This window comes from Mustelus asterias, chromosome 5 (assembly GCF_964213995.1).
Source record: "Mustelus asterias chromosome 5, sMusAst1.hap1.1, whole genome shotgun sequence".
Lineage (NCBI taxonomy): Eukaryota > Metazoa > Chordata > Chondrichthyes > Carcharhiniformes > Triakidae > Mustelus > Mustelus asterias.
The window spans coordinates 133,101,619-133,121,132 of NC_135805.1; the positions used below are offsets into that span (position 1 = coordinate 133,101,619).

Here is a 19,514-nt window from a genome sequence, read left to right on the forward strand (position 1 = left end):
TCAGGGGTTGGGTGGGGGCAGAGGGAAACTGGAGGTTGGCAGGAGTGGGGAGAGAAGAACGTGGTCACCATCGCACCCAGCATTTTCTTCAAAACCAGTAGCAACAGCAATGTGGTGTGGAGAGAGGAGTGACTTTACTTTAAGTAAATACTGCAAGATTGTTTCCACTGGTGAGTGAATTGGGGAACCAAGGGATGGAGACTGGGGACTCTGACTACTCAATACAGGTGGAGGCGTTCCTCTATGCGCCACAGAAAGGGAAGTAATAAAAAAAATCCTTTTGGAACCATTTCTTCAGTGGCTTCCAATGTTCCTTTTAAACTTGTTTTGGGGAACTGTAGGACTGGAAAAGTTAGGCTAAGCTTGTACAGCACATGCTCCACCTAGCTTTGCACACAGGCTGCACAAGGGTCTTGTAATAATGATGCATCAGGAGTAAAAACGGATCCTGAGCGCAGTGTTGCATTGTTACATAGAACATTACAGCGCAGTACAGGCCCTCGATGTTGCGCCGACCAGTGAAACCAATCTAAAGCCCATCTAACCTACACTATTCCAATATCCATATGTTTATCCAATAATGGAGCAATGTATCAGAGAACCTGGAGTTGCTACAGCACAGTAAGAAATCTCACAACACTAGGTTAAAGTCCAACAGGTTTATTTGGTAGCACAAGCCACTAGCTTTCTGCTACAGCAGGTCAGGGGACCCTAGAACCCTTTGGCAGTAGTGATCATGATATAGTAGAGTTTAAAGGCTTAAGAAAAAAGAATTGGTAAGAAAATCTTTCAGCCTTTAGAGATTCATTTTGATGGGACAATGAGCTGTGGAAATTTAGCTAGACTAGAGCAGCAGCAACTTTTAGTGCTTTTACGCCTATGAAGTGTTTTAATAGTAAGGGGGAAAATGTGCACATGGCCAAATAAGGAGATATTAAGTGTTTAAAAGATTAGTTGTGCTTTAAGAAAAACCTAAAGACTGTGCCAACAGATAAGATTAGAGGTTGCAAAAATAATTAAAAGACAGAATTAAAGGTACTCTATCTGAATGTACACAGCAGCAAGGTAGATGAATTGATGGCACAAATGGAAGTAAACAGGTATGATCTAACTGCCGTTATGGAAACATGGCTGCAGAGTGTCCAAGATTGCAAACTGATGGTTCAAGGGTATTTGACATTTGAGAAGGATAGGGAGAAAGGAAAGGAGGTGACTTATGAGGACACGAGTTAAAGGTGAGGGGTGGGAGATTTAAGGGGGGTACGAGGAAAAATGTTTTTACCCAGAGGGTGGTGATGGTCTGGAAAGCATTGCCTGGGAGGGTGGTGGAGGCGGGATACCTCATATCCTTTAAAAAGTACTTGGATGAGTACTTGGCATGCCATAACATTCAGGGTTATGGGCCAAGTACTGACAAGTGGGATTAGATGAGCAAGTCGGGACCTTTCATGCGTCGTTGCAGACTCGATGGGCTGTACTGTAGTATTCTGTGAAACACGGCTGCAGAGTGCTCAAGATTGCGAACTGATGGTTCAAGGGTATTTGACATTTAGGAAGGAAAGGAGGTGACAGAGTGCTGTTAATAAGGAATGAGGTTAGTGCATTAATAAGAGCAGGTCTTGGATCGAGATAGAGAATCAGTTTGGTTGGAGCTAAGAAAAGGCAAGAATCAGCAAACATTAGTTGTTTATTGGCCCATCAAACAGTTGTGATAATGGCAGGGCATGATATAAACCAGGAAGTTTGAGGTGCATGTAACAAAGGTAATGCCATAATCATGGGGCTTCAATCTACATATAGACTGGGTAAACCTAATTACCACTAATGCTGTGGAAGGTGACTTCCTGGAATGTATACAAAATGGTTTCTAGAACAGCATATTGAGGAACCAACAAGAGAATAGGCTACTTTAGATCTAGATTTATAGAACATAGAACAGTTTGTTGTTTGGAGGTGATTTCTAACCACCGATGGCTTACTTTATGAACTCTGTTTCCATTCTAGAAGTTAAAGTTAATCAGGCTAGCTTGTGGACAGCACAATGGCGCAGTGGTTAGCGCTACTGCATCACATCTCGACGGCTCTGGGTTCAATTCCAGCCTCGAATGTCTTGTCTGTGTGCAGTCTGCACATTTTCCCCGTGTCTTTGTGGGTTCCCTCTGAGTGCTGTGGTTTTCTCCCACAGTCCAAAGATGTGCAGATTAGGTGGGGGGTAAATTGTCCCTCAGCATTCCATCCTGGATGTACCCTGCCTAACTCCCAATGTCTGTTGGGTCAGGCTCCAATTCCCCGCAGCCCTGAATTGAAGTAAGCGGTTAAGTGAATGTAAAGTGAAGAAGGCTAGCTTGTGAATAGATAGGGTAAATGGACTGACTCATCTTTCTGACCGTACAATCAGTTGAGATGCTTATTGCATTTATTTGCATATGATTTTGAACTTCTAGCTATGTAATCAGAGTTTTGTTAAACTTTGGATGAAGTTGTGTCAAAGTTATTTAATTTCAATTGTAAAACTCGGCCCTATTTTGATTTTTTTCTGTTGTCAGAGAAATGTTGTGCAGTATTCTCACTGGGCTTTGTAATGAGTAATTTTTGTTATTCAGCAAAGTAGTTTGTATGATTCCTTTACTAGATAATTTTCAACTAGGTCCACAATTATGACTATAAATAATTAATCCTATATGATAGAACTCCAAAGCGTATCTGTTGAAAGGTGACAGATCTGAAATGTTAACTCTGTTCCTGTTCTACAGATGATTCCTGATCTGAGTATTTCCAGCATTTGCAGTGTTTTGCTTTCGTACTGATTGAAATGCCATTCCCCCCATTTCTCTTTTTTTGTCCTTGTCTGCTAAATTGAGTCTGTTGAGTTCCCTCTCGCTGTCACGGTTAGTTCAAAAAGTCAGAAACTATGCAATTGATGGAAGATGCTGTATTAAATAAAAATCAAAAGATAAAATTAACCTGAGTCATAAGATTTTAGGTTAATGTGAGGTGATTTTCATAATTTTTTTTGTGGGGTTAGATTGGAGAAAATCAATTTAGAGTTGGTTGAATGTTGGGGAGGGAGGAGAGTTGTAACTCTTCCACAGTCTAAAATGATTCTTCATTAAGCAAGTGGTCTGCTTCATACCATTTACTAATATACCCATTTCATTGACTATTATAATTCAGGCATTTAATGACTGCCGTGACAGTTATATTGGATAGTTAAAATTCATTCTCCATATACCATCTGCAACAATCTAAAGCCAACGTTTCTCAGTTTATAGATAACTTTTTATTTTAGCATTTTACTACGTGGTTACCTCCTCATGCTTTATCACAGGCTCGCCAGTCAGCTTTAACCTGACTCATCTTGCTTCCAACTCCGCAAGATTATTATTTCTACCGTAAGTGAGTCCCACTGCTGGTGAAACCATTATCTGCACCCACCAACTTGACATTGCATTCAAAATTCTGTTCATTATCTGTGGACCTTCTTGTCAATCTTCACTGATTCCCTCTACTTCAGCATTTAGAATCATAGATTCTTGTAGCTTCACACAACCACACTTCTGCTATTTTTATTCCAGTTTAAGACCTTTAACTGTTTAAGTAGCCATTCTCCAAAGTTAAGGTCAAAATTCTTTTGCATTTCTCTAGATTTTGTTATCTGTTACGATATTTATTGTACATTTTAAATTTGAGTACTTGTTTATATTGAGGTACAGCTCTCCAATATTTGCAGGTTTTTCTTTAGCATTGGAAAAATAAATTAATTAACTTCCTGCTGTTTTCTTCATGGTCTTCTCCTGGGAAAGTGATTCGTTTTATGGGATCATATCATAGTACATGGAAAAATTGACATGAATGTATGTGACATTGTGGATGTTCTGCATTTTGTAATTATTTTGTCAGTTACTGCTTTGTTAATGTTCCTAGTTACTCTGGGGAAATAAAAACCCTCTGCTCAGCAAATGAACTATTTCATTTGTGATATGGAAGTTCCATCTGTGACCCAACATGAGAAACTGAAGTTTACATATCTAATGTTTCTCACCATTAAACCCACCAATTTCTAATGATGGAAAATAAACACCTTGTTAACATTGCAGCCAAAGGAGGATGTGGGGAAGGCATTGGGGGGGGATATGTTACTGTTTTGGGATTTTTTGTCAGTTTAAAGAGGGTCACACATTGGCAGTCAAGTACACAGTACCTGTTATTTGACTTGTGCCCTTTTTTACACAAGAGGTGATGGTATTTGTTTTAGGTATACTTTTTCCAACACTTGCCTCTTTTCTCTCACAAAGAAGTTTTTTTTTTCAATACTGGAAAGATTTTAGTATTAAGTTTAAAATTGACCTGATATGCTGTATGCTATTGGCTTCCAATCGGTGTGTTGCGGCAGAATGTTGTGCCGTGAAGCAAGCGCGCGCGCGCGCACACACACACACACACACACTCTCTCGCACCCCCCCCCCCCACTCACCCACCCACCCCCCCCCCCCCCCCCCCCCCCCCACCAAGCCTGCATCCTGAGAGAGAGAGACCAAGATATCTCACTTTTTTAGTCCTTCGACACCCTCCTAGCTGTTGCTAAAACTTGAAAAACTGAACAAAGATCCTTCAAATGATTGGGGATCACAGAATGACTGTTGTTCTGTGACCCCAGAAGAAAAGAAGCCACTTTGTGGTTTCGAAACTTATCTCTCAGGAGCTACTAATAACTTCAAAGGGAGCTATATGAAGAAGGCCATTTGTATTTGATAATCCAGGCTGGCCAGCAGAAATGGAACATCTACTAAGACAATCGTCTCCCAGACATTCTTTTTAATTCCTTTTAATCCATAATGGCTGAAACATTACGAGCCCAGAACACACAGTCAATGTCCAAACATTGGATAAATGTGACCATGACCTTGTTGAACCAGTAATATCACTTGACTGGGGTGAATAGCTCAGTCTGCTTTTTTTAATCATGTGATGAACAACCTCACAGACAAGGAGCTTTGGCCCAGGTTGAATACCAGGCATCTTCTCAATCCAGTGTCTTCCTGTGTCTTCCCCTGCAGCAAATGTGGCAGAAATGGTCACACCAGACAATCTTACGAGATGGAATGATGCAATTCGACCTGATATGAATTTTGGAATAAAGGACTTTAGAATTACTTTCCTATTTTATAGAATACACCTAATATAACATTGTACACATCAAAGCAATATTCTCTTTTTGATTATTCCAATTATACTTCAGTTTTAATCAAAACTGGACTCCAATAATGTGACATTTATAAATGAACTTCATTGCAATTGAGATAATACATTAGAATGCAGTTGAAACAAACATTTGGATAGGAAAATAACGTAATCAGAGTTTAAGCAATAATTCTGACAAGATATGGATGTGTCATGATGGACTGGCAGATACAAGGCTAGTAAAACCATAGTAATACCTGTTGTGGCTGGTGCCCTAGAGCATGACAACTGATATTAGGATTGGCTAGGATTGAAATGGAATTCCTGACTGTTGCTGTTTATTTCCCCTTTGAAGTAGTGTGAGATCATTTTTTTAAAGAATTTCTGTTCAGTTGTTTACAATAGGATATGATTAAAGCTCATTTTGTAGTTTTTGCATGGTTGCCCGAATGTCACAAACATGCAAGCATTTCCATTGCAAGTTCTGAAGTCAGTTTATGGAAATTTGTGTCCAAAAATGGAAAATCCAACAATCTTCTCTCCCAGGCGCTTGCTCTCTATCTCCCACTGCTCTCTCTCAGGCTTTCTTCCTATCTCCTGCCTTTCTTTCCCAGGCTCCCCCACTCCATTTTTCACTCAGGTTGTTGAAGAATTTAATAAAGCTGTTGCCTTTTTGTTTTAATAAGTTTGAGTTTTAATGATCCTTATCCCATTATCATGAAAGTATTCACATAGAAGTCTAGCTGAGATTGTTGTCATGTTGCATTTTAAATCTGAAACTTGTAAGGAGGTGCAGTGCCGAGTTTATCGATTACTCCTGCAGCAATGACGGAGCAAATTTTAAAATTCTTATCTTTGGTTTCAGTTCCCTACCTGGCCTATCTCTGTAACATCTAAAACTCTCCCAGATCTCCAATTCTATCCTCATGCATGTCTACAATTGAAGATCATGATTTCAGGTGGCTTGCTCTAGAATTCTCCCCTTCAATCTCTCTACCTCTCCACCTTTCTACCTATCTGTCCATATTTAAGACACTCCTTAATACCACTCTCTGACTAAGCTTTTGGTCATGTATCCTAATAAAGTGATCCCATCAAATTTTGTCTGATATCAATCCTGTAGAGCACCATGAAACAATTCACTGTTAATGGTGCTATGTGAATGTAAGTTGTTGCTGTGTTTTGCCATGGCAGTCAGTTGCGACAGTGGCCAACCTAATGTAATTCTAAAACACATTTTGAATTGGACACCCAAGGATAAAGCCTTCAGACTGACTATGTGAGATGGGAAGGGGAACTGTTGGAGGAGATGTTGTGCCTGCTCTGGGCATGTGAGGATGCAATCACAGTGGTGATGTATTAAAATAGCTTAGAAAATCTATTGCAGTTGAATATGTGGCTGGAATGATGGTGTAGGAGGGGGGGGCTTTATGTTTTTGGGATGTTGGCTTCACTTCTGGGGGAGATGGGATCAGTACAGGCTGGATGGGTTACACCTAAACAAAGTTGGAACCAATTTCCTTGAGGGGCAATTTGCTAATCTTTTTGGGGAAGGTTTAAATAACTTGGCAGGGATATGGAAACCAGGGGGTAATACTAGAGAGGAACGCCAAGGTACAAAGAATATTAAAGAAATAAAAACATGTGGTACTAGAGTGGGAAATAGAAAGGAATTAGGTGGGGTCAGTGCAAGAGGGAAAGTAATGAGATCTAAGTTAGAGTTACAGTGCATATATGTACACGCGTAGAATATGGTAAATAAAACTGGTGAACTGTTGACACCGCCATGTGGAAATGTGATGTTGTGGCAATAAGAGACCTGGCTCAAAGAAGGGCAGGACTGGTTATTAAATATTCCTGGATGCAATGTGTTTAGGAAAGAAAGGAAAGGAAGAAAAGGTAGAGGAGAGGTAACCGTGTTGATTGAGAACATTGCAGTGCTGGAGAGAGAGGATGTATCAGGGCAAGACAGCATCTATTTGGTTAGATTTAAGTAACAAAAAGATGCAATTGCATTGCTCAGTGTAGTCTATAAACTACCAACTAGCGGGAATGATGTAGAAGAACAAATTTTCAAGGAATTTACAGAGAAGTGCAAGAATTATAATCTTGAATGTTGAAAAGAGAGACAGGTTGCCGAAGCATTTTATCTTGAACTCATGAGGGTACATGCGACAATGCCAAATTTCAATTGATCACAATTTATATTACAGGCAAGAAGGGTGCTGATTGGTTAGCAAGTTGATCCTGATTAGCTGAAGTGTTGCCATGAAGAAACAAACGGGAAATTAAAGGCTTCCCTCACTTGGTAATTCAAAAAAGGCACAAGGCTTAATATATAGTTTTTCTTTGCAGAGAACGTATCCAACCAGCCTATGCCTGCAAACCCAAAACAAAATGTCTACTCTTGGATATGTTCCGTGATTGGACAGCACTTACTGAACAACCTTGAATGTTAATAGTTAGATTAACAACCAATTTGGATAATCAATTGAGCTCATAACATACTCATTTACTCTTGCCAGAAGTGACATCCATCTGACCCTGGGACACATTCTCTGCCAACAAAAGGACTATGTTCAAGCCTTGCGCATCTTTTTTGAATTACCCAGGAGACACGGGCGGCACGGTAGCACAGTGGTTCGCACTGCTGCTTCACAGCTCCAGGGACCTGGGTTCGATTCCCGACTTGGGTCACTGGCTGTGTGGAGTTTGCACATTCTCCTCGTGTCTGCGTGGGTTTTCTCCGGGTGCTCCGGTTTCCTCCCACAGTCCAAAGATGTGCGGGTTAGGTTGATTGGCCATGCTAAAAAAAATTGCCCCTTAGTGTCCTCAGATGCGTAGGTTAGAGGGATTAGTGGGTAAAATATGTAGGGATAAGAGGGTAGGGCCTGGGTGGGATTGTGGTCGGTGCAGACTCGATGGGCCAAATGGCCTCTTTCTGCACTGTAGGGTTTCTATGATTTCTGTGATTGGCAAGCCTACAGTTCCCTTATGGTTTCTCCATGACAATGTCTTGGCCAATCAGCATTGACTTGTCAACCAGTCAGCACCCTCTTCTGCTGTTGTATAAATTGTTGTGAATGTTTCAAATCTAGTATTCTTGTGTTTGTTCTGATGAGTGCAGGATGTAAAGCTTGGACAACATTCTTTTTATCAATATTCAAGTAGTGTACCACCAAGTGATAATTCTGGAGTTATGTTATAATGGGGGACTTTAATTATCCAAAGATAGACTTGGATTGTAGTAAAAAGCAGAGAGGGGCAAGAGTTCCTAGAATGTATTCGGGAGCATTTTCTACAGTGTGTTTCCAGTCCAACAAGAAAGGAAGCATTGCTGAACTTAGTCCGTTGGAACAATGTGGATCAAATGTCAATAGGGGACAGTGGTCATTGTGTCTAAAGGTTTAGGTTAGCTATGGAAAAAGATGACGAACAATCCAGAATCAGAATAATTAATTGGAGGAAAGCCAACTTCGATGGGTGTATGAATGGATCTGGCCCAGATAAATTAGAACCAAAAATTAGCAGGCAAACCTGTAACTGAACAACGGGATGTTTTTGAGAAGAGAGTTTTTGGGTACATTTCCATGAAAGGGAAAGGTAGAACTAACAAATCTAGAGTTCCCTAAAATCACTTGGTGTGGAAAGTGTAAAAACTTAATATATTCATCAGAAATTCTCATCTTCTAGTGAAGCCACTGAGCCCCTTCTATGTTAAATAGATTAGTACCTATTCTATAATAGTGGAAACAGGCTTTTCAAATACACATATTTAAGATATAGGTACAGATTTTGCTCACTATCTATTTTCAGGACTTTTGTTTGTTTTTAAGAAAAGCATTTTTCCATTAATCAAATAGTGAAGGACTGTCACAGCTGTCTTGATCAAATGGTACATACCCTCTGGAAATCTGGGGCCAGCCTTTTTGCTTTTAGGGTCCTAGGGATCTTAATCCCAGTAACAAAAGGCACCAGAGAAATGCTGTGAAGAAACCAAGCCTTCCTTTTCCAGATTGTAAATTGCTCTTATACATCATTGGATATGAGTTTGAGCCATGTGAGAGCACTACGTCCGTAAGGTAGTGCTGACTGGGATAATTCTAGGTAGGAGTGTGTATGTGCGTGCAGCCGCTATCTCTGTCGACAAACATTTGGAGCATCATGAAGAATAAAGACGTTAAGTTCTGTGTGTCTTTATTGACTGAAAAATCTATAGGCTGGCTCATTATTACAAATCCAAACAGTTGATCCACTCAACTGGATCTATGAATCCTCCTCAGCTTCAGCACTTGTAGTCCAACAGTTTCTTCTATGGTCTTATTGAATCTTAAAATGGAATGTTTACAATTTATTAGTGAGGATGACCAGCTGATGCTGTTACATGACGCATAAAGGAAATTCACACACTTCCTGTTTAAAATATCCAAAGGGAGTATTTGAGATTAAAGGATTAGAATGGTTTGCCCACAAGTATCTCTGAAAAATTACATTACATGGATATTTAAACTTGGTAAGTTTGATTTCCGAATTGAGGATGTCACCAGCAATACTTGGTTAAAGTGCAGAAACTGGATATACTAGAGCCTAAGCAGTAAACATGGTATTTCAATTCACAAATAATGGTTGGGAAGCCAGGTTATTTAGTGGTGCTTATCTAGTGTATTTTTGTTTTTTATTCCATTTCTCTCCATATCTCCTGGTATATTTCCACTTCCTGAAAATTGTCAGATTTGGCCCTCATCTCAACCCATCCTGTATGCTTTTGTTAGCTTCAAGTGTTGTTATTCAATGTTTTCCTGATTGACCGACCATCTAACGTTCCATGAACTTGAGTCCTTCGAAAACCTGCTTCCTGTTTACTAACTTGCGCTGCGACCCATTCTGCCATCACCCCTTTGCTCACTGACTTGCATTCTCTCTGGATCCAAGGGCCTGAGTTAAAAATTATAATTCTTGCGTTCAAATGTTTCTGTGCTCAGCCTGTTCCATCTCTGAAACCTCTTCTAGTCGCCCCAACTCCTGTGGACTCTGTTTCTACAGTTCTGACCTCTCGTGCATCCCAAACTGCTGAAATCATTACTATGAAATGCCTTGCATAAAGCTCCCCAACTCTCTCCCCCTCTCTCCATTAGGGCACTCCTAGAAACCTATAGGGTGGCTGAATCATCATTAACAGCACCAAGGCTGAAGGCATTGGAATTCAGACCCAAACAGATTCTTCTTTAAGTAATATATAACCCCTTCCCCAACCTTTTCCTAGAAGTTAAGGAATGTAGGAGCAGAAGGACAGTAAGAAGTCTCACAACACCAAGTTAAAGCCCAACAGGTTTATTTGGTAGCAAAAGCCACTAGCCTTTGGAGCGCTGCTCCTTCATCAGGTAAGTGGGAGTTCTGTTCACAAACAGGGCATATAAAGACACAAACTCAATTTACAAGATAATGGTTGAAATGCGAGTCTTTACAGGTAATCAAGTCTTAAAGGTACAGACAATGTGAGTGGAGAGAGAGTTAAGCACAGGTTAAAGAGATGTGTATTGTCTTCAGCCAGGACAGTTAGTGAGATTTTGCAAGCCCAGGCAAGTCGTGGGGGTTACAGATAGTGTGACATGAACCCAAGATCCCGGTTGAGGCCGTCCTCGTGTGCGGAACTTGGCTATCAGTCTCTGCTCAGCGACTCTGTGCTGTCGTGTGTCATGAAGGCCGCCTTGGAGAATGCTTTCCCGAAGATCAGAGACCAAATGCCCATGACTGTTGAAGTGTTCCCCAGCAGGAAGAGAACACTCTTGCCTGGTGATTGTCGAGCGGTGTTCATTCATCCGTTGTCGTAGCATCTGCATGGTCTCCCCAATGTACCATGCCTCGGGACATCCTTTCCTGTATCTTCGGGTAAGCGTTCTCCAAGGCAGCCTTCACGACACACAACGCAGAGTCGCTGAGCAGAGACTGATAGCCAAGTTCCGTACACGTGAGGACAGCCTCAACTGGGATCTTGGGTTCATGTCACACTATCTGTAACCCCCACGACTTGCCTGGGCTTGCAAAATCTCACTGTCCTGGCTGGAGACAATACACATCTCTTTAACCTGTGCTTAACCCTCTCTCCACTCACATTGTCTGTACCTTTAAGACTTGATTACCTGTAAAGACTCGAACCATTATTTTGTAAATTGAGTTTGTGTCTGTATACGCTCTGTTTGTGAACAGAACTCCCACTTACCTGATGAAGGAGAAGCGCTCCGAAAGCTCATGGCTTTTGCTACTAAATAAACCTTTTGGACTTTAACCTTGTGTTGTGAGACTTCTTACTGTGTTTACCCCAGTCCAACGCTGGCATCTCTACATCATGAACAGAAGGAGGCCATTCAACCTCTCATGCCTGTTTCACCATTCAATTAGATCTTGGCTAATGTGTATTTTAACTCTATCGCCCCATCTTGATTGTGTAACCCTTAATGCTCTTGCCAACTCAAATCTTTCAATATTCTATTTTGAAATTTTCAATTGAAGAGAGTTCTAGACTCTTACTATCCTTGGTTTGAAGAATCAGGTTCTTCCTGATGTCACCCTGTGATTACGCATTGTAAATCCTCTTCAATCTTTTGGTCACATATCTTAATGCCTCATCCTTTGGCTTGGTTTTGGCCTTTCTTGTCAGATTGCGCTCCTCACAGTGCCTTGTGAGATTCCTGTAATTTAACCCTTTAATTCCTGACATTTTAAAGCAAAGGCATGATATAAATGCAAGTTGTTGTGGTTGTAACAGTACACTCTGCAGAATAAATGTATTACAAGGCTGTCAGTTGGAGTAGTTCTTTAAATGAACTGACACCATCTTTCTTCTGATTGTTGAGTTGACTACTACCTTGATTTACAAATTGATAATTATGACTGAAGCATTTAAGGGTCGAATACGTTTTTAACATGGTTTAATCATTTGACAATTACAGAATTATTTCTAATTGCAGTGTATGCACTATTACCTTTAACATACTGTATTCGTACATTTTCCCTTGCAGATTTTACCAGCTTCGTGCAACCATGAAACTGCCTCCCAGAGTTCTACACAAGATGGAGGCCAGTCTGCTGAATCCAGCAGGTAAGAGGAATGGAAAGAAGCTTGAAATTTAATAACTAACACACCGACTAGAATTGAACTGTGACTTATGAAGACTTTTTTTGAATATCCAAAATGGAATGTTATGTCCCTTTTATGAAGTCCATGTATCTTTGCCATATAAATGTTTAAGTTAGATATTTTAAGCGGCTTCAGAGCAGACTTCAAATAAATGTATAGTGAGATTTTCTTTCTATACCGGTTGTTTGTAATGTCAAAGGGCAAAGTTGGGACCTAGCTTTTCTGCCCTCTAGATAGTGGTTATGTAAATATGCTAAATGTAGTAAATTGTAGCGACATCTATCCTTGAGCTATGATTTCTTTGTATTCAGTCCAAAGATGTGCGGGTTAGGTTGATTGGCCAGGTTAAAAAAATTGCCCCTTAGAGTCCTGGGATGCGTAGGTTAGAAGGATTAGCGGGTAAAATATGTGGGGGTAGGGCCTGGGTGGGATTGTGGTCGGTGCAGACTCGATGGGCCGAATGGCCTCCTTCTGCACTGTAGGGTTTCTATAAAATTCTATTCTATTATACCATGATGAAATGAATGTCTTATTCAAGCTGTTGTGACAAATAGCAAAAGAGAAGTTTGAGTGAGGAGATGAAGAAGTATATGTTCCAAGCTGGAATTAATATGTAAAACATGGATGCTTAATTGTAGACACTTGTTACCACTAGAATGTTTCAAAGTTAGGGAATTTGAACGCGGCACCACCCCTCCCTATCTTGCACAAAAGTACAAAGTGGGAAAGAATACAGTGTATGAGTAATCCGAGACATGGCTGGTGAGTGTCACCATAAATATGGCAGGAAAAAGATTACTTTGAATTTATGGTTCTTAAGGCTCTGCATTGAGGGTTCCACTGTTTCTACTCATGATGGATAGAAGCTGTTGATTCTATACTTCATAGATGAAGAATATTTTTCACACCTATCTAGCCAAAAATTAATTAATTTCTCAAGGATCAATACAGCAATTATGACTAGGTGACAATTTTGTCCTCCTTGTTAATTTTTTCTTACATTTCTGTTTCACGCAGCCAGCCTCCACCACCCCTTCCTCTTGCACGCCTCGTTCCCCGACCTCTTTCCTGACCTCCCACGTGGCATAATTTAGATGAATTACTTCAGGTGAATTTGTATTTCACTTGCGAAATGTCTGAAAGTAACTGATGTTTCCTAATAATCCATTTTTACATTGACCTAATGTTTATAATGTAAAGTATAAATTGGATCTTCATGAACTGTTCCAGTCATCCTACCTTTGTTTTCTGCCTATTAGAGATTCACTGAAGAATCTTTGCATACCCCAGAGATATATCTCCTTGATTTTGAAGTTTAAAATTGTGTTTTTTATTTTTCGAGAGGAAAACACCACCAGCTAAAGTAATAGATTTTTGATGACAAATTATTGCTTACACATACAGGAAATATGAACAGAAATATGAAGAAGGCCATTTGGCCCCTCGAGCCTGCTTCGTCATTCATTAAGATCATGGCTGATCTGTTTGTGTTTCTAATTCCACTTCCCATCTATCTCTGATAATCTTTGATCCCCTTGCCAAACAAGAATCTATGACCTCGCCTCCATCACCCTCGAAGGCAGCATTCCAAGTGTAGATGAAGGTAGAACAGTTGATGTTGTTTGATAAAGTTCCCCATGGTAGGCTCATGAAGAAAGTAAGGAGGTGTGGGATAGAGGGAAATTTGGCCGATTGGATAAGTAACTGGCTATCTCATAGAATAGGTTTATTTGGTAGCAAATGCCATTAGCTTTCGGAGCGCTGCTCCTTCGTCAGATGGAGTGGATATCTGCTCTCAAACAGGGCATACAGAGACACAAGTTACAGAATACTGATTAGAATGCGAATCTCTACAGCCAACCAAGTCAACCTGGTTGGTTGTAGAGATTCGCATTCTAATCAGTATTCTGTAACTTGATTTTGTGTCTCTGTATGCCCTGTTTGAGAGCAGATTTCCACTCCATCTGACGAAGGAGCAGCGCTCCAAAAGCTAATGGCATTTGCTACCAAATAAACCTGTTGGACTTTAACCTGGTGTTGTTAAAACTCTTACTGTTCTTAAATTGGGTACAGGCTATCCATTACTAAATTGGTCATTTTTGGCTATGCTACACCTGAAAAACAAGTGCTGTGCAATTTCTACCTCTATTCTCAGATGTGTCACAGTGCCGCTTTGCATACTAAAGAAGGCTGTAGTTTATTGAATAGCAGCACAAATGTTTTGGTGAAAAGATTTATGGATGCTGCTTTGTGGAGAGTAGATAACACATCAGAAAGAAAGATTAAAAACATTCATTGATTTGTGCTGGACTTTGGGTGTGGGTGGCAGTGAGATTCTGAGCTTGAGGTTGATTTAGGGAGTTTGGAATCAGACAAGGCAGAAGGGATGGAAAGAAGCTGCTGCATCCATAGAGCATAGCAACTTTTAAGAGTATTTGAGCAAAGATTATCTCTATACTAACTGGGCACTTTTCCTCTCTAGAAGGTGGAAATTCTCTGATTACAGCTGCCAAAGCTGAGCATTGGGTATTGCGGTGGTTGAAATAAAAATATAGTGTAAATAATTGGGACTTTTCTGCAAGTCTTTTAAACTCTGCCAAATGAGGAACAGGTCAATGCTGCAGAGGCAGCATTATTCAGATTGAAATAGAGAGGAACATGTGGCATATGGTGAAGATTATGGTAGAAAGTTTACAGTAAATTTGTGATTGGTATGTGGCTTCCCGACAGAAACTTGGCATTCTGGTTTCTTCCTCTTCTCTCAACCTTGAATGCCGAACTTCCGGGAGGTGGGGTGGGGAAATTGCACGCTTTAAGAATTTTTAGAGGAAGTTACTGTAAATTCTTGAGCAGTTGGATGAGAATGGATTTGGGTATTGATCAGAAAACTTTTGAGACCTGAATGTTGACTTGTGTTGATTTTGCATGTAGGACATGTGTAACGCACCTAATATAATGCAGCATTTTTTGGAGTCTGTGCTTAACTACTTGACTCTTGAGCAGGCTGACAAAGATATAAAGTACATTCTTCCTTTAAGTGTAAGTATGTCCTTAAAAAAATAACACTTCAGATCCCCATGAGTAATTGAGTAAATCAATGTGTGGTATGACAAGGAGTTCCACAGAGCAGAAAGGACCCAAATTCAATCTTTGATAATTTAACTGATCTCGAGTGGGGCTTGGTTAATGTCCCAAAATTGTATTGAAGTTTCCTTTGTCATGGGAAATCATGGGTTGATATTTTCCGATCATTCATTTCCCTCTGGAGATGAAACATCTTGTTTGTTAAACCGTGACACTTAACACTGATGAAAACAAATACATCTGTTAGGCAGTAATTGAAGGAATACTACATTTAACTGCTTTAAGGCATTATTTGGATGACAGTATAATTAATCTCTTTATATTCGAGGGATTTTATTAATTCCTAAATAAGGAAAGAATAATTAAATCACGTTTTAGCAGGAGAATTTATTTTTAAAAGATCTAACCTGGTCGTGAAATGATAGCTGAAGCTAAATGTCTTGACTATAAACATATTTTTAAAAATTGTAATCCATCAGGAAGTGACAGTTGTCTCCTTGTATTGTTTATTTTCTTTATAATGCATTGCAGATCTTTTTTAAGACTGACTGGATTTTGAACTTTGAAAATGTGTACAAAAGATCTGTCCTACACAAGTTGCAATTAGGTGCCCTGCCTACACTGCTACAAAAAAGCAACAGACACAGACAGCAGTTGAAGGTGCATCTGTGGCATCAGGTGTTCTGACACAGATATAGATGTCCTATGTGTCACCATTGGCAGTCAGGGATTCAGCTGTCTTGGCTTTAAACTCTGGAATTCTCTCCTTGAGCCTATCCAACTTTTAAAATGCTCTTAAAACCTGTCTCTCCAAGTAAGCTGACCTAATTTCTCCTTTATATAGCTATATCTGTGTCAGAACACCTGATACATCAAGGAATGGTTATTGGATTGAATGAACCAGTGGAAGAACCAAATCACTAGAAGCAACTGGAGGTTGAATATTTCAATTTGGTGGATGACGCTAACCCACGTTTGACAAATGTTAAGCCATATTGAGCATGTTGCAGTTTTCATTGCAGTGAACCAAAACCTCAAAACTTGATTTCATTCAAAGCTCTGCTTCCTGTATCCTAACTTATTCTGCAGCCCCATTCACCCATCAGCTCTTGGTTTAGCAACACCCCAAATTTAATTTTTTTGCACAGTTCTGAATCCCTCTAAGGTCTTTCCCTTCTCCAACCTTGCAACCCTCTAGAACTATTCTCATTCAATTTTGATCTCTTTCTCTTGTGCATTCTCAATTTCCTATGTGTCACCATTGGCAGTCAGGAATTCAGCTGTCTCAGATTTAAACTCTGGAATTCTCTCCTTAAGTCTATCCAACTTTTAAAATGCTCTTAAATCCTGTCTCTCCAAGTAAGCTGACCTAATTTCTCCTTTATGTAGCTTGGTTTTATCTAAGCATTTTCGAATTGGGTGGAAATGCACCATTAGTGCTTGAAAACAGCACTACTTGCATCCAATCATATAGGAAATGTAAGAGCGGCACGGTGGCACAGTGGTTAGCACTGCTGCCTCACAGAGCCAGGGACCTGGGTTCAGTTCGGGCCTTGGATCACTGTCTGCGTGGTGTTTGCACATTCTCCCTGTGTCAGTGTGGGTTTCCTCCGGGTGCTCCAGTTTCCTCCCATAGGCCAAAGATGCGTGGGTTAGGTTGATTGGTCATGCTAAATTGAACCTAGTGTCAGGGTTAAATATGTGGGGTTACGGGAATAGGGTCTGGGTGGGATTGTGGCCGGTGCAGACTCGATGGGCCAAATGGCCTCCTTCTGTACTGTAGGGATTCTATTCTGTGTGTGTGGCATGACGGTTTGTGTATATTATGGTCCACAAAAGCTTTTGATGGCAGTCTACGGTCTGCATAAAGGAAAAGGTTGGGAACTGCTGCAATAGATCATGTAAATACAAAACAAGTTATTCTTTGGATTGTGAACATGGAACCAAAGGAGTTACGTATTGCCATAAACAAGATTGAAGACTGGAATTTTTTTTTGATAGGTAAAATCGACTTGAAGATAAAGCATTTAATACTGTCTCAGTTCCCTTTATTTAAAGATAGCACAAATGAATATTTGGTTAGTTGCTGATTTAAGGCTTGAAAACAGTGTATGCAGAGAGAGATCATTAACTACTGTGTTAACCATAATAGGCGGCATGATGGCACAATGATAAGCACCACTGCCTCACAATGCCAGGGACTTGGGTTCAATTCCAGCTTCAGGTGACTGTGAGGAGTTTTCATATTCTCCCCATGTCTGCATGGGTTTCCTCTAGGTGCTCTGGTTTCCTCCCACACAGTAAGAAGCCTCACAACACCAGGCTAAAGTCCAACCGGTTTATTTGGTAGCAAAAACCACTAGCTTTCAGAGCGCTCGCTGCTCCTTCGTCAGGTGAGTGGGATTTCAGTTCACAAACAGGGATTATAAAGACACAAACTCAATTTACAAAATAATGGTTGGAATGCGAGTCTTTACAGGTAAGCAAGTCTTAAAGGTACAGACAATGTGAGTGGAGAGAGGGTTAAGCACAGGTTAAAGAGATGTGTATTTTCTGCAACCAGGACAGTTAATGAGATTTTGCAAGCCCAGGCAAGTCGTGGGGGTTACAGATAGTGTGACATGATCCCAAGATCCCAGTTGATGCCGTCCTCGTGAGCGGAACGTGGCTATCAGTTTCTGCTCAGCGACTGCGCTGTCGTGTGTTGTGAAGGTCGTCTTGGAGAATGCTCACCTGAAGATCAGAGGCCGAATGCCCGTGACCGCTGAAGTGTTCCCCAACAGGAAGAGAACAGTCTTGCCTGGTGATTGTTGAGCGGTGTTCATTCATCCGTTGTCGTAGCGTCTGCATGGTCTCCCCAATGTACCATGCCTCGGGACATCCTTTCCTGCAGCGTATCAGGTAGACAACATTGGCCGAGTTGCAAGTGTATGTACTGTGTACCTGGTGGATGGTGTTCTCACGTGAGATGATGGCATCCGTGTCGATGATCCGGCACGTCTTGCAGAGGTTGATGTGGCAGGGTTGTGTGGTGTCATGGTCACTGTTCTCCGGAAGGCTGGGTAGTTTGCTGCGGACAATGGTCTGTTTGAGGTTGTGCGGTTGTTTGAAGGCAAGAAGTGGGAATGTGGGGATAGCCTTGGAGAGATCTTCGTCGTCATCAATGACATGTTGAAGGCTCCGGAGAAGATGTCGTAGCTTCTCCGCTCCAGGGAAGTACTGGATGACGAAGGGTACTCTCCGCCGTGTCCTGTGTTTGTCTTCTGAGGAGGTCGGTGCGGTTTTTCGCTGTGGCACATCGGAACTGTCGATTGATGAGTCGAGCGCCATATCCTGTTCTTATGAGGGCATCTTTCAGCGTCTCCAGGCCATAAACAGTGTATGCAGATAGAGATCAAGTTCCGCACACATGACAATTTTGCAATTGGCATTTTGTTGCAGGACATTTTATTATAGAAAAGTAAAACTGCAGTAAATCAGCACAAATTCAACAACAACTGAATTTTCTGTTAAGTTGCAAATTATATTGTCTGCATCATTTCATTAACAAACTTTCAGAGAATGCAGTCACTTTACAGAAAATATATTTTACCACATTTGCAAAGCAAATCTTGTGCAATATTCCTTGCACCATTTTTATGCTCACCCAAATTATAGATAGTTTGCAAATAAAACTGATTGTTTTAAAAAAACATTTGAAATAAACTATTCAACAATTGTCTTTGTTGAAATAAATTTTGTACAGGATAAGTAACTAAACAACATAAATCAACACACTCTGAAAAATCTAAAGCCATAATCTATAAAACAGGATACTGTGTGGCATTTAATGTACGAAGTCTCAGTTAATCAGTATTCTGCCCTATTCTGTACCCTGCTGTGTCCCTTGTATTGCAGCTGAAACTGAGAACATAATGTGGGAAAGCGTGGGTGCAAATTTGCATCTTCCCACTCCATTGCAAATCAAAGTTAGTGCTTCAGAAAGCTGTCAGTTCATTAACCGAGCCACTCTTCCTTGCCCACTGATATGTGTTTGCAGCACTGTAAATTTAGATGTATAACTTCTGACATCAGCATAATTTTTCTGCCATTCTTGGAGGTGGATTTTTAA

At 40.6% G+C, this 19,514-nt stretch overlaps 1 protein-coding gene across 1 annotated transcript in view; it reads left to right on the plus strand.

The window, feature by feature from the left end:
* fam135a (family with sequence similarity 135 member A) overlaps positions 1–19,514 on the plus strand; it is a 208,960-nt gene that overhangs the window by 32,040 nt on the left and 157,406 nt on the right. Inside the window, exon 4 of the mRNA XM_078213301.1 lies at positions 12,201–12,280. Within this exon, the coding sequence (XP_078069427.1) occupies positions 12,201–12,280 (80 nt within the window). The remainder of the gene's footprint in view (positions 1–12,200; positions 12,281–19,514) is intronic.